The sequence below is a fragment of the Cornus florida genome, unplaced genomic scaffold (genome assembly GCF_030987335.1).
Source record: "Cornus florida cultivar Cherokee Brave unplaced genomic scaffold, ASM3098733v1 CherokeeBrave_3.0.0_Hap2_Chr04, whole genome shotgun sequence".
Classification (NCBI taxonomy): Eukaryota; Viridiplantae; Streptophyta; class Magnoliopsida; order Cornales; family Cornaceae; genus Cornus; species Cornus florida.
In genome coordinates, this window is record NW_026775574.1 from 107,024,023 (window position 1) to 107,039,860 (window position 15,838).

General features: G+C 37.8%; 1 protein-coding gene across 1 annotated transcript in view; it reads right to left on the reverse strand.

The window, feature by feature from the left end:
* Nucleotides 1-15,838, reverse strand: part of LOC132304559 (transcription initiation factor TFIID subunit 10) — a 46,460-nt gene that overhangs the window by 8,440 nt on the left and 22,182 nt on the right. The window contains exons 3-5 of the mRNA XM_059802308.1: nt 11,057-11,119; nt 1,840-1,897; nt 1,718-1,768 (exon numbers count right to left, since the gene is read on the reverse strand). Of these exons, the coding sequence (XP_059658291.1) occupies nt 1,718-1,768; nt 1,840-1,897; nt 11,057-11,119 (172 nt within the window). The remainder of the gene's footprint in view (nt 1-1,717; nt 1,769-1,839; nt 1,898-11,056; nt 11,120-15,838) is intronic.

Sequence of the window (15,838 nt, forward strand, 5' to 3'; positions counted from 1 at the left end):
AGGGGTGGATTGTAGAGAGAAGGAGAGGCGGTGGTGGCTTCTATGGACAGTGGAGCTTGTTGTATGAAATCTTGTTCTCTGTTAGGGGAGGGAAATTTTTTTTTTTTTTTTTTTTTCAAGTCAGCAATGATTTTATTTTATTTTTCCAAGTCAGCAAAATCATTGATAAGATGGTATGACTTGTCAAATTTTCATTAGACATGGAAATTACAATGGCCATGTCAACAACTAAAAGTGGATATCAGATGAAACTATGTAGTTTAATTAATGGTCAAAACGGTAATTTCATTTTTTAGTTAACGGCTCACTGACAGTGCGGGGTTAAGTGCAACACTTTTATACTTTAGGGGGTATTTTTTAATTTAGGGGGGTTTCTTGCAATCAGCTCATAGTTGAGGGGGGGTTTAATGCACTTAACCCTATATAATATAAAAAACAAGGGTATAACGAAGATATTATACTTCCTTTTCTTCTTTTTGGGAAACTTTTTTGTAAAAGAAAATGACATTCTAGGAAGCATGGACAAGGACACAGGTACAACATGGTGGCAATACTACAAGTCTCAAAAAAGTACGGCACGGACACGACAAGGATATGTCAAAAAGATAATAATAAAATATATTATTATATGTAGAAAAAAAATATTGCTCATTTTATCTAAGATTCTAAATTATTATGAATGTCACTAATTTAAAACTTAGGGTTAGATAGATATTGTTTTTGCTTTCTAAAACTTATAATATATCTTTCTAATTAAGTCAATATGTTTTTAAGTTATATTGAAACCCCATTTTTTCCCAAAAAATAAATAATAATAACTGCAAACTACCCATCATGTCCTAAAAGTGTCTCAAACATGTCCCCATTTTATCCATGTCGTGTCCTTGTCAGGTCCATGTGTCCCAGTCATGCCCGACTAAGAAAAGAGAATAGGACACTTATAGTAGTGTCAGACACGTGTCTTTGTCAAACCAACACCCCCATAGCACTCCTATAGGAGTGGCATGCTTCCTAGATGATATTAAAGATATTTCTACAAAAAAAAAGGGCAATGTTAAAAAATAAAAAATAAAAAAATCCAATGAAAGTTGTGAATTTACTTGAAATATTTACTAATTGTAGGAGTTAGTTCTCCTAACAAAATTTTACAAGACTACTTGGTCTTTATGATTGAAAGTACGACTAATAGGTACTTTGCCCTTAAAACATCTTAATTGGTCTTTATGTTTCTTGAACTTTAAAAGTTAAGACAACCTGCACAAGATATTCTTCATTATTTATGTTTTCCTCTTTTTATGTAGTTTATTGTAAATTGATGCTTGCAACTGTTCCCAAAATGGTTGGAATAAGGAATTGTATTTTATTCAATATAAACTACAGGAAAATATATATATATATTATGAACATTATTGCATGCCAATTTATACATCAGTTAACATAAGATCCGTACCAAAAATCTCTAACAAGAAGTACAAGCTAGATAATCATTATATTCTGAGTTTTTGTGAATGAATTGCAAAAATTTTCCACAACTCATAAACTAAAATTCAAGTCATGCTTTATAAGATTAGTTATCAAGGTTCTAATCTACTAAAATACAAATCAGAGAAATTACGCATCCCATGTTTTTAGTAGAAGAATAGTATTGTTGTGATGAAGCTAACACAAAAACTAGAGTATTAAAGCCAAGACCAGACTAAAGCACTACAGTGCTTACCTCTTGCAGGGCCTTAGAAAGGTCCTCCATTGTCAAAATTAGGCGTTTATCCTGTTATGGAGAAAAGTTAGAGAAGCAACCCAAAAAAAATAAAAAATAAAACAAGTGGTAAAATAAAGCACCTTTTGCTGCTTATCTCTTTTGTCCTTGACTACTGCTGACTGCCTTGCCTTGCATTGCCTTCATTGAGATGCATGCATGTAAAACAGTAAAACATTCCTGGGCCATAAGCAAATCAAAAAATGACAAACTAAAGCTGCAAATATGGAAGTGTACTTTAAATCTATGTTACATGGATTCTTCAACAATGTTGAAAATTTGAAATAGCCATGTTGGACAAACAATATCCGGACATGCATATGAGATTTGCGTCCAACATGTCTACTTGGTTATGAATCTCGCAAACATAATTAACAATTCAAATTTATCATATAATTATGCGTAAAAGTCTCTTATTATGCTCCTTTTATTACATTATTGCTTCAAAATGAGTGAATTTCCTAGAAATAAAATAAAATTATTAAATAATATAAACTTTTTAGCTCATGTTTCCATATCCTTGAGTTTTGGATATTTGATAAATCCAACGCTTAAATACATACCCCATTACCCACAACCGACACACTTTTCAGAGTCCATGTAAGACAGTTTGAATAATAATCTAACTCATCAAAAAAAAAAAGAAGGTTTGAATAGCAATCTCTAGGCTTTAACCAAGAACAACACAAAATCAACCCATATCTGCCTTATATATTTTATACGGCAGAATACGTGCAGTGACAATACCTTTGCCCAACTTATGCAATGTCTGAATATACATTAAAGGATGGGTTTGTGTGCGTGAAATGTAACCAGACCATACCCAAGGCTCTGAAACAAAGATGCATGTTGAAGGATTTACAAAGATGCATGTAACCAGACCATACCCTCTCTAACAGCTTAAGCTTTTGGAGTAGATCGTTGATAACATGATATCAGAGCCAAAGGTCTCGAGTTCAAACCTCACCGTCACCCTAATTAAAAAAAATTGAAAAACACGTGTTGGACCAAAAGAAGGCCACACGTGAGGGGGGGCATGTTGAAGAATTTATATATTTAAGTTACACCCTCTCTAACAGCTTAAGCTTTTGGAGTAGATGGTTGTTAACAAAGCGCAAGGTCCTCTGATCTAGACCTGAAGAGGGGGTTGAATAGGTCTTATAGACCAATTTGTTATTTTGTTTTTTATCAGTTTGTCATCAGATTGTGATAATCATGCAAACAGAAAAAAAATAAAGCAGTTACAGCAATAATAATGAACATCAGATTTTATTTGAGGCATTTCTTTAAGCTTCTTATCTTAAGTCGATGATGCCTGGTTTCCCTATCAAGGATGGTGCTCTCGCATCGGGGAGGGAGTCTCGGGTCAAGCATTGGGTAGAGCAGGTGAGCCAATCCCCAGCCTATTCCTATCAATGCTAGTGTTCTTCATTTTTGTCTTAACCGACTAAGAGTATATCCATGGCAAGCACAAGTACTCAAAAGGAAGGACCCTCCTCACACCGACCTCCATGGTTCGATGCCTACCAAGAGCTGATAACAGGTGGCACTTCATTAAATGAGGCTGTGAGAACTCCCATCTCAACCGTCCAAACTAGCTGTAACCATCCCTGACGTCTAGCATCATTATTGATCATAATGGGAAGGATCAAGTGGAACTTACGGAACCATGGACCATTACCATTGCTCCTGGGGGTCTTGTTACCATCACCATCAGTTCGGGCGGGCATGGCGCACGAAGCCCTCAGCAGGGAGAACAGAACCTGGCTTAACTCGTTGTTTGAATAGCTGTTGAATGTGTTGCCAACCCATACTGGCAATCTGACCATAGAACAACTGAACGACTTGATTACGGGGTGGTGTGCAACCTTTTACCAAACTAGGATTGATCACCCTCAATTCCGTAAGCCGTATCCTGAGTGGATTGACACGCTCAAACAAAGATTAAAAAATCACAGGGCCTAGTCCGGCAGATGTACAATCGAGGTCATTGCTCAGTATGATCGAACTTCTAGTTGATGTCTACATGCAGTAAACACCAAACCTTCAGTACAGTTGAAGATCTTCAGGTCGTCTACTGATGTGTGATCTTGCTTCTTTAGTGATTAATTCTCTGCCACTAGTTAGTCCGGATGAGAATCAAGTAGATTGCTCTGACAGTGTTGAATAATGTTAAATGGCGCAGCAGTGAATGTATCAATACCAGTATGCAACAAGTCACCATGCTAAGATAAATGATGAATCATGAATGTTGAAAACAAAAACAATGCACGTTTTCTCTCACAAGAGAACACTCAAATAGATATGTAATATATGAAGAACGTGAAGTTTGATCTTGTTTATAAAAATAAACTAAGTGTTTAAGCTTTTAAAGAGTATGAATAAATAATGGAAAAGCTTTGTAAAACATGTCTAGGGTTTTCAGAAATCATCTCTATTTATAAGCAGAGGATGGGCCTTGGTGCAATGGCATGGTTGCTCTGTTGTAACCAGAAAGTCACGGGTTCAAAACAGATTGCCTCTCCGTATACTCAGGTAAGTATGCGTATATCAAACCCTCCCCAAACCCCTTCATCTGTCTTTGTAAGCAACTAGAAAAGTAGTTAAATAAGCTCAAAACTCTGCAGTAAAATTTAAACAGGATTATGAGTTCACAAGTCGATTGATCGAAACAACATAATTCCTTGATTGATCGACATAGCACCAGTGATCAATCGACACAGCACTAACGTGCATTGATCAATATAACAGAGATCCTCGATTGATCGACAAGTCCTTTACAGTGATATTAAGAAGAAAAATAGTTTTGGTTTCATCAATTCTTAAAATTTTAAAAACCATATTTTGAATTCCAAATTAGTTTATAAATTTTTGATAAATATAAATGCATGAGCCTAATTTGGTGGGAGTGCATCATTGTGTGAATGTACCTTTTAACCCTTCATTGATAAAATTGACATTTTAACCTTTGTAGAAGCTCCTCCTGATGGAGAAGGAGCTATGATTTTCATGGATGAGCAACATGTTTTCCGCCTCTACTTTAGAAGAAAGGGTAAAGATAGGTGAAATTAGGGATTTGATGCAATTAGGTTTTATTTTAATTGTTTTTGTTATTCTTGGCAATGTTCTATTTCTAGGGATATTTTAATATTTTAGGGTTTGTTTATGTGTTGCCTATATAAAGGCTCATATGTAATCAGACAATTTAGTTAGGGGATTATTGAATTATAACGTGAGTTTGCGAACTCTTCCTATGTGCCTCTTTCTCCCTCACTATTCTTGCTTTCTCAATCCCTCTGTCTCTCTAGCCTATCCCGTTCACTCTATTTCCTCATCCCCTTATCTGTCTTCCCAACTCTTTCTTCTAGTCTAATCTCATCTTCTCTCTCTCATCCCCTTCTTTCTTTCTGGTTACTTGTCTTGCGTCAATTGGTATCAAAGAACTATTTGTTCTACGTCAACTATTATCATAGCGAAAGATCCAAGTCAAAGCAAAGTATCCAAGCAACTATTGATCACAACCATCAAATCACCATAGCCAAAAAAAAAAACACAAACACATCTACCCTATCTACCCTACTGTGGGGCAAGGTGACCAAGGCGGTTGCCTAGGGCCTCAAATTTAGGATCATAGTGCAAATATAGTAGTACATGTCTGACATTCAGGCCATAATTTCCATAATTAAAAGACAATACATACTTATATAACATGTAAATTTATGGCAATAAATAACTTTAAAATATATATTAAAAAATTTATGGCAATAAACACACATACTTATAATATCAATTTATATATGTTATACAATAATTGGTATGGTAACAATAATTTGTTTTATCCCCTCCCTTTAAATGAAAAAAAGATTTTTTTCAGAAACTGGTTTATTTTATTATTATATTATTTTTGGGCTCATGTGCATGCATAGCAGGCTTTGTTAAGCCCAGTCCAAACAATAAAATTTTTAACTCATGGGTGTAATCAACTGTCACATTTTCCAAAATAACCTTGTAAGGTCTCCTAAAATATGAATTGGTTTATGATATTGATGGGACATAATTATTTTCAGAGTTACAAGTCTTAGAAGAAATTTTACCAAAAGGAACAAAAAAAGCAATTAAAGTATTTGATTTTATAAAAAGGTTAAGTAATTATTTTCCTAATGCTTGGATTGCATATAGAGTATTATTGACTATCCCAATTACAGTTGCATCAGCTAAGAGAAGTTTTCAAAGTTGAAGTTGATCAAATCTTACCTACAGTCAACGATGGCATAAGATCTAGAGATTAAATGAATTGGCTATGATATCTATTGAAAAAGTTATGTTGGAGAAACTTGATTGGAATATTTTAATTGATAATTTTGTAGCTCAAAATGCAAGACGATCACATTTACTTTGATATGAAGTTGAATTTTGATTTTTCTGACTAAATTGTGTTGAATATTTCTTTTAATTTTTTGATGTAAACTGTATCGTGCTATTTATAAAGCACCAAGACCGAGTTTTGTTTTGTGTGTTTTCAACAGTAATATATTTTATATGTTTATCATCTTATTTTAATGAAAATTCCAGACTCTTATACATTTTTTGCACGTGTGAAACCTTATAAAGGGCCTCAAATTTGAAAGTTCGCCTAGGGCCTCTCAAAATTTTGGGAATCTCAAGGCCGGCCCTGCCTACTGTTACTGTTCATCCAACCAAAACCATTTCAGTCACTAAACCAAGACCACTGAAACTTTCACCCAACAAAAATAACACATCTACTTTTTCCACGATCTAAACACCGTTCATGCACAACCCAGACCTTATTGTTCAACCACCACCCAACCAACAACCCCGGACTGAAACCGCTCACCCCTGCCCCTGTCCTTGTCACTCTCAGCAACTCAATCACAGAATCCATACCCATACCTTAGCACCCGTTCCAACATCAACCCTAAACCCACCCAAGCCAAAAAAAAAAAAAAAAACAGATACACGCTTCCCGTCCTCACCATCGGAAATCCTTGTGTGAGTGTCTTCATCAACAACAGTAGTCGCTGGAAAACAATCACCATCATGTCGCAGTCGTCTAACCAGAGTTTTCTCTGCCCTGCCAGAGTTTTTAGGGTGTTACCGTCATTGGCAGATTTGGAGACCATAGTTGTTAAAGGCTCAAGGCGCACTAAGGCGCCAAATGCCTTCTGGAGCCTAAGCGCAAGGCGCAGTATAAGACGCGAGCCTTATACTCATAATAATGCATATTTAAACATATATTATATTCATAATCAAGTAGTAATTGCATTTAATGTAAGTAGTGAACCATAAATTTGTCAAGTATTTCAGAAGGTTAAACAATAAGATATATGATATTTTTTTTTTTGATAAGTATATATGATATAGAAACTTTTAATTTACTAGTCATCAAGTAAAAAAGAAAATGATTAAAAAATACAAAGTGCGCCATTTTTTTAGCCTGGAGCCTACTAAAAAGTGTGAACCTAAGGTCTTTATGTGAGCCTGATTGAAGGGGCCTGGCCCGTGGTAGGTTGGGGCGCTCTAGCTGAGCCTTGACGAGCCTGGGGCTTTTTTGGAGCCTAGGCACGCCTTTAACAACTATGCTGGAGATTACCCCCTGAAGTCCTTCCACCATCACATCATCCAAGCCATGTGTCATCCGAAAAACCCTCGAGAACGATTTGGGAAAGGCTACCACAGTTGGTTTGTTAATTTTATAACCCAAAGTCAATCCGACCCAACTTGGTTCAACCCGAATCGGTTGAAAAAACAGCCCAGTTGACCAGCTTTTTTGTTGGGCCTGTTCCAGTATTGCTCCAGCCCAAACCATATTGCTAATCCAATTACAATCCACGAAGCAACACTTTATCTAACAGGCCGCAAACCACTTAGCCAAGTCTCAAATTGCTTCAAAGAAGACCTGTTTGGATACAATTGCACCCAGCCCAGTTTAGTTCAGAAAATTCAGTAGTGTTCAGAAGTAGACCCCCCCCCCCCCCCCCCCCCCCTCTCCAAAAAAAAAAAAATCAGAAACATTTTGGAGCAGAATTTCTCTGTCATACGACTTGCAGAGCCACTTCCAAGCATTTACTCTTTTGGACACTCAAAGAAGACCTGTTTGGAAACCCAGCCCAGTTTCAGAGCCACAACAGCATAGTTCAGCCAATTCAGTAGTGTTCAGCAGTAGACCGACCCCACAAAAAAAAATAAAAAAAATAAAAATCAGACATTTTTGGAGCAGGATTTCTCTCTCATACGTCTTACAGAGTCACTTCCAAGCATTTACTCATTTGGATACTCAAATCGGACTTGGTAAAGGTACTAGTAGTTCACTTGAGACTTGAAATTAGTACTTTTATCTGTTGGTAAGTCCATAAAATTTGCAAAAGGTCCTTACTTAGAACTAGAAACATTGTTTGTGTTGGTTGACCTTCTCTTGCACTGTTTTCCGGTTCTGCCATCACAGTACTACACCCAATTTCCACCTTTTGCATCAGCTCTCATGCACTAGTTTGTAATATTCACATGACTTCCTTTATTTGCATTTTTGTTTCTAGGTGAGCATTGCAAAAATTTATAATTTTGTTTACTTAATCTAGTTTGAGTCCTATATCGGCATTATATCCCTAACAAATGAGAGCAACCAAGTTTAGGGAATGTCGAGCCAATAACCTTATGAGGTCTTCAGTTGTTCAACCTCATCGAGTCTTAGAATGTAGGTTTCCACCAGGACCACCACCTAAGTACTCAGATGTCTTGAATACAATTGGGCCATTCTGTAGTCATATGAGAAATTGGAAAGAAGACGAGACTCACAGTAATGTCTTGACATGCATTCTATCTCTTTTCCTAAGAAAAAATGATTGGAAGCATACCAACATATTTTGCACATTTCTCAATGGTATGGAAAAAGTGTGTCAAATCACCATTAACAGAGGAAGTTTGATAAATGCAGTGTCCAGATCAGGTGTTCTTAGAATGAGGCTTCAACCCAAGCCTCGCCCACAACCATATAAGATAGTCTGGGTCAATGGGACTTCCTTGACCGACATAGAGAGATGTTTGGTTCTCATCCAAATGGGTGATGCCCATGTAAAACTTGGCTGCCCTTGGATTAATCATGTTGGTGCGATCCATTATACTAGAGACAATAATTGCTTCAAGTGCAATCCTAAAACTATCACGCTAGAGCCCGTCTGGGATTGCTTTTTAACTGCTTAAAAGCTCTTCTATTTTAAAATTTGTGTTTGGGCGTGTTTGGTTACTTTGGTAACCATTAAAAGTGCTTTTAATGGTTACCAATCTTAGCTCAGTAGAGCTTTGAATGAGCTTTTTAAATTGGATTCTGAGTATATGTTGTATATTTTAGGTAACTATTTTTACTTGGACAATTTTATCCTTTTTGATTTTTTTATAAAGACAATCTCAGCCCTTCTTTTATAAAGTTGTTATTATCAACTATGGTAACATATATCAATGGATATTTTTGTAAAATTAGCAATAAAAGTGTATAAAAAATATTGTTACCAAATAAATTTAAAAATAATTTAATTATAAAAATACTTATTATAATATACCACCAAACACCTAACATGTTTTTCACCAAACGCAATTTTGTTGACAGCCGTAGTGACAAAAGCTCTTCTTTTATTCTAACAGCAATGCCGAACGGGCTGTTAGTCAAAGAAGTGGCTGAGGAAGCTTACCATGTTCAACCTAAGGCATTTCACCGAAATATAACAAGTGAGAGAGTCATTAAAAAGAGGGTTAAATCAAGATAGTCTTGCATATATTGTTACTCTTGTTACCCACTTCCATTGTGTCCAATGGGTATGTTAAGTACAAAAGCCATTTTTTAAAAACATTTTCGACATGTTTAGGCGCCAATTTGAAATTTTCCTCAAAAAAATTTCCTAAAATTAATAGGAAAATTGCGATTGTTAACCAAGGTCTCAGAAAGTTGGTTAGTTATTTTGTAATAGAGCGCCTTGACACCTGGGACTTGTTGTTATCTATCATGGAGTTTGCATATAATAGCTTGGTCAATTCGTTTGCTGGAAGTTGTTCCTTAGGGATTCTATCTGGGTTTCCTTCGCAAACCCATCGACTTTATTATGTTCCCTCCACATTCTTGTTCATTAAAAATTTCTGAATCCTTTGTCCAGCTTGTGCATGAGTTCATGCCAATATGAGACGAAAAATTGTTCTGAGTAATAGAAATTATGAATTTATTGCATATCCTCATATTAGGAATCAGGAATTCATTAAAGGAGATTACATTCTAATTCGTGTACCACCACAACCTTATTTTTTTGTTACTCCTTTAAGGCATTTCGAGCCCAAGTCACTCGATACCTCCACATCACTCATAATTCCGAACCTAATGCATATTTGTTTTGACTTGCCATCAGATAATAGTATTAATCCAAAATTTTCAAGTGGAGTATTTGTCACCTAACCAAGGCATCTTTGAGCCGCCTATGTTGTTAGCTTGTGTTCTTACAGGTGGAGCTATATTTTCTTCAACACGAGCACTTCTCCTAACATGTTAGCCATGGTATGTGGATTGGGTGAAGGATGTTATTGACAGTCAAAAGTGATTCACAATGGAAGTATTATCCAGCTTCAGATGTCACATGCAATACCAATGAGTTTTACCATGTTGATCCGAGCTTTTTAGAGCATTACTTTCCACTTAAATCTTCGGAGAAGAGTTCTTCTCAGCAGAGGAGAATTGATGGAGGAGCTATGATTTTCATGGATGAGCCACACGTGTTCATCCCCTTCTTTCTTTCTGGTTACTACTTGTCCTGCATCACATCCTTATCATGGAGGTAATTCTCACTCAACTCACAACTAGAACAAAACTATTTAACTAAAAATAAACTAAAATTACATTGAACATGTTTTGATCTACAAAATTTGCGAACCTAGTCCTATGGACCTAACATTACAATCAGCAAGTTGGGTTGAGGCGCGGTTCTTATAATTGATATACTCAAGTGGCAGCCAAACCATCTATTTTGCGTGTCTTAGACAAATAGCTATGATTGCATTTCAGAACAGGAGCACGATTTCTATCTCAAATCAAATATATAGCGGTCACTCTTCCATTTATCCCACCGTCCCAAGCCCACTTTCTTCTCTCAACACTCTATTAAAATACCTAAATACTTCCTAAATTCCATGCACTTCTTTTTCTAAAAGATTTTTTTTGTTTTTGAAATCCATGCACATACCCATTGGGTAAAAAAAATTAGACAAGATGGTATTGAACATAAGTAGAAGAATTCAGAAACATACTGAAGAGCATCACTTGCAACCTCTGCAATAAATTTCTGAGTAGCAACAGATACCAACCTAATTCTGCAAAAATCAAAGACACTGTCAATGCAATATCATGAGATACACATGTGAAGAACAAAGAAGAATAACATACAAATTGCAATGAGTTTGTAAAATTAGAGAACGTATGACCTCTAAAGGGAACTGATTTCAAGTTCTGAATGCATAAACAAGTTTAAAGTCAACAGTCAGAAACAAAAACTATTAATTATTAGCTAATTAAAATTGATAAATAAGAAAAAATAAATTATTAGACATATTAATCAAGTTTCCTCATCAATTCTACACAATATATCTTGTATATTTGCATATCTTCTGTTACATATGTTTAGACTTAATTATAGGCTAGCTTACATTTAGCATTAGATTTAGGCTAGCCTTTTTATGGAACACACATATAAACACCCCTATTGGGATGAATACAGTTGTGTTGAATTTTTCCAATTCTTTTTACTTTCACGTGGTATCAAAGGGTCTCACGACCCTATAGTCTCTTCCGCTTCTTCTTCTTTTTTCTTCCTTACATTTTTTTAGTAGAGGTCTTGTCTCCTCCGCCGTGAGATCACTTCAACATGTCCCTTTGTGTTGAGGTGCCCCTTATTCAACCGCTTCTGGTGTCACGTCATGTTTGTGTTGAGGCTTCACTGTTATCACGTCATGTCTTCCTGTTCTAGCAACTCTGGCGATACAGATTACGACATCTACATCGACAACAATTACGGCGTTGGGCACCTCATTCTCAATCCCCAACATCAACAATTTGGTGACTATGAGGTTAACTGACTCAAATTACCTCCTTTGGTGCTCTCAGGCCAAGCCCTTTTTGGTTGGCCAGAATTTTTAGCGCTTTGTTGATGGCACCTATCTTGTGCCTCGGAATTCCTCACGACAACTGTTGGCCAATACGAAGTACAAAACCCGTGATACTTGTCTTGGCTTCGCACTAATCAAACACTCAGTCTTCTCAATGCCACCTTCTCTAAAGCCCATTCTGGGAATGGATGTTCGCCTCCACAGTTCACAGGATGTTTGGACCTGCTTTGAGCGACACTTCTTTGAGCAATCTGTTGCTAATACTGTCTCCTGTCTCTCACCAACGAGAACCATTCCATCTCTGACTATCTCTTATATGCCAAGTCCCTAGCAGATTACTTGGCTTCTATTGGTCAACCCGTATCCACCGATGATTTAGTCGCTTATGTTCTTTGGGGCTTGGGTACATGTTATGAGATGATTGTGACAGCTACTCTGCATTTTCCACCGTTGCCTTCATTTCAAGACCTTTGGGCTCGGCTACTGTCCTTCGAGGCTCAAACTTCTACTCCTACCCCGCCTCGTCATACTACATTTCTGGCTCAACAGTATTTTGTTCCTCCTGAGTTTTCTCCTACACCTCCTACTCCAAGACATGGCAATAATACTAGCAATCAAGGTGGCAACCATAGGAATCGAAGTTGCAACCGGGGTCGCAACAACAACATCAATCGTGGCTCGGGTCAAGGTTCTACTGGCATTTCTGGTTCCCTTTGTCAGTTGTGCAATGGTACTGGACATATTGCCAGACGAGTACACTAATGGGTCAACTGACAAAGTACTCCAGTCCTCATTGGTGTACTCATCTGACTGCTGATTCTCTACCTATTGCCTTTGCTGGTCTTCAATTGACTTAGCCATCTCCTTTGTCACCATTCTGTATGTAGAGTTATCAGCAGCAAGTTTTACCACAGCCCTTCAGCCACCATACTCGAATTATCAGCTAGCTACTGCTCATAAACCAAATTAGAACCCAGACACTGGTGCTACCCATCACATGACTGGTGATCCCCTCACCCTTTGCAGAATCATACCCCTTACATTGAATCAAATACATTTTATCTTGGCAATGGTCCTCACCTCCCTATCACTTATACGGGTAACATGTCTCTTCCTCTTGCTTCTTCTTGCTTGCAGATTAACAATGTCTGTCATGTTCCTGCTATGCATAAGAACCTACTTTTTGTTGCCCAATTCACTCGAGATAATAACGTTAGTCTTTCCTTTGATGCACAAAGATTTTACATTCATGACCTAATGTCTGGTGCTCTTTTGTTTCAAGGCCTATGCAGGAATGGTCTTTATCATTTGTCGTCTATCTAGCCAGTTCCCCGGGTTTTTGCTGCTACCAGCCTGCCTTCCTCCATTTGGCACAATCACCTAGGTCATCCATCTCACAAAGTCATGCCTTACTTAGGCTCAAATAAATTGCTATCTTCTAATTTTCATTTTTCTAAATCTTTTTGTAAGGGATGTGCATAGGGTAAATCCACACATCACCCTTTTTCACCGAGTAATGAAATTAGTGCCTTCACTCCTTTTGATCTGATGCATTTTGATGTATGGAAATCTTCAGTTACTTTTGTTTCTGAATTTAAACGCTGTCTTATTCACTGATGATTTCACACATTACACTTGGCTTTATCCCATGTGTAGAAAATCAGAAGTTCAAAATGATGGGGGTACAGAATATCCCTAACTCAAAACCTGATGTGTTTAGAAAATTCATCCCAACCTTTCCAAATGAATTTCCAAACCTAACACCACCTGAGATCCTCACCTCAAGATAACACCATCCGCCAAAATCCTCCCCAAATCTACTCAATATCACCCTCCTCCATAAACAATGTCTCTCCACCCCAAATCTCCAAAGCCCACTTCCCCAAGAGAGCCTTATTGAAAGGCTTCTGATACCCAACCCGCCCTTTCGAATCGGACTACACACCTGCTCCCAGTTGACCAAATGATATTTAAACTCCTCCCCCTTCCCTCCCCATAGAAGGTTCTGCTGCAACTTATCAATCCTCTCAACCACAAAAGAAGGAATCTGAAAAAGGGATAGGAAATAAGTAGAAAGACTCGACAACGTGCTCTTTATCAAAGTAACCCTTCCCCCCTTTGAAAGATACTATTTCTTCCAGCTTGCCAGCCTCATCTCAAACCTCTCCACCACGGGATCCCAAATTCCCACTCTCCTTGATGGCGCCCCAAGAGGTAGGCCCAGATAAGAAATGGGAAAGAACCAGTGCAACAGCCCAAATTGTTCGAAACGGTATCAATCTCAAGAACCTCCCCCACTGGAACCAAAACACTCTTTCCCACATTCACCTTTAACCCGGAAACAACTTGAAAACATATTAGAATGCATCTCAAAAATCTCATCTGAGACATATCAGCATCACAAAAAACAAACGTGTCAACAACAAACATCAAATGGGAGATCTTAAGCTGAGAAGGAACATCTCTCCCCACCCAGAAGCCACGCAAAAAAACCCGGATCCAATTAAAGCTCCATTCACAAATCACAAGGATCGAGAATCTAACACTTGAGATACAAAACTCAATCCATCTCCTCCATTTCTCTCCAAAGCCCATCCACTCCATCAAATAAAGAAGGAAACTCTAACTGACATGATCATAGGCATTCTAAATGTCCAACTTGCATAAAGCCCTAGGAACCCCACTGCACAATCGATAATCAACACACTCGCCCGCAACAAGGACTGAATCAAGAATCTACAAGCCTCCCACGAAAGTGTTTTGGGAATCTGAAATAACCCTATCCAAAACGTCTCTCAGTCTCGAAGCAAGAACTTTAGCAATTAATTTATAGATACATCCCACCAGACTAATGGGTCTAAAATCCTTTACGTCAAACGCACCCCCTAACAACATCCCAGCTGTGAAGAAGGAATCTCATAGTAAAACTGTCAAGACCAGGGGCTTTATCCCCATTGCAGCCTTTCAACGCCGCACTATGACGTTTCACATTTTTGCGGTATTTTCTTCTTTTCTTATTTTTTACGTGTTTATTTTCTTTATGCATCGGTTTGTGTGCCGGGTGGGTCCCGGGGTTTGATTTGAGCATTTCTTTGAATTTAGAACTCTTAGAAATGTATTACGGGTTGTTTTATCATTTTTCGAATTTTTGAGCCGAAGCGTTCTATGTGGGCCCCACGCCCGGATTTGCGTGCTCAGGAATTTTCCGGACACCATTAGCATCATACAAGTTCCATTATTTGGTGCATTATATGTATATATGTGAATAAATGCAAGTTTGTGGCACGACAGTAGTATGTTGCACATGGAAGGGGTAGGTTAGTACTTTTGGTGGTCAAAGGTGAAGCCCACAAGTTGATCACACATGTGACTAAGGGAAGCAAACATCAGATTTTGCTCATTTCTTCCTCCCCCATACAACCATTTCTTTTTTTTTCTCTCTCTCTCTCTGTCTCTCTACAAACACACAAACCTACAACCAAAAACCCTTGATTTCATCTACCTATACTCAAAATTAGCCAAAGCCATAGGTAGCAAACTTGACGAGCTCATCAAGGGCTTTCATTTGGCACCGGTTTTGCAAGGGCTTGTGGAGAATCCAAAATTCAAAGAGGGATGGGGTTTGACCTTCATTAAGGTAAAGTATGTGTTTCCCCTTTGCAAGCATGTTAATTTGATGGTGATTGTGTAGTTTGGTTCCTAGGGTTTGCTATATATCAAAGTTCCGCATGGAGGGATGTTGTGGCCAATTCTGACCATTCATTTGACAGGCGACCCTCTGGATTAGCCATGTGTATTGTACTCTTGCCCACTTCAGTCCTTTACCCCGAAAAACTCCAGCCACGGGTTGCCCCATGACTACCTTGTTTCAAACTATGAAAGACGGGGCAAGGCCCCTTCTACTATTAAAGCGGGAGTGCGAAATTG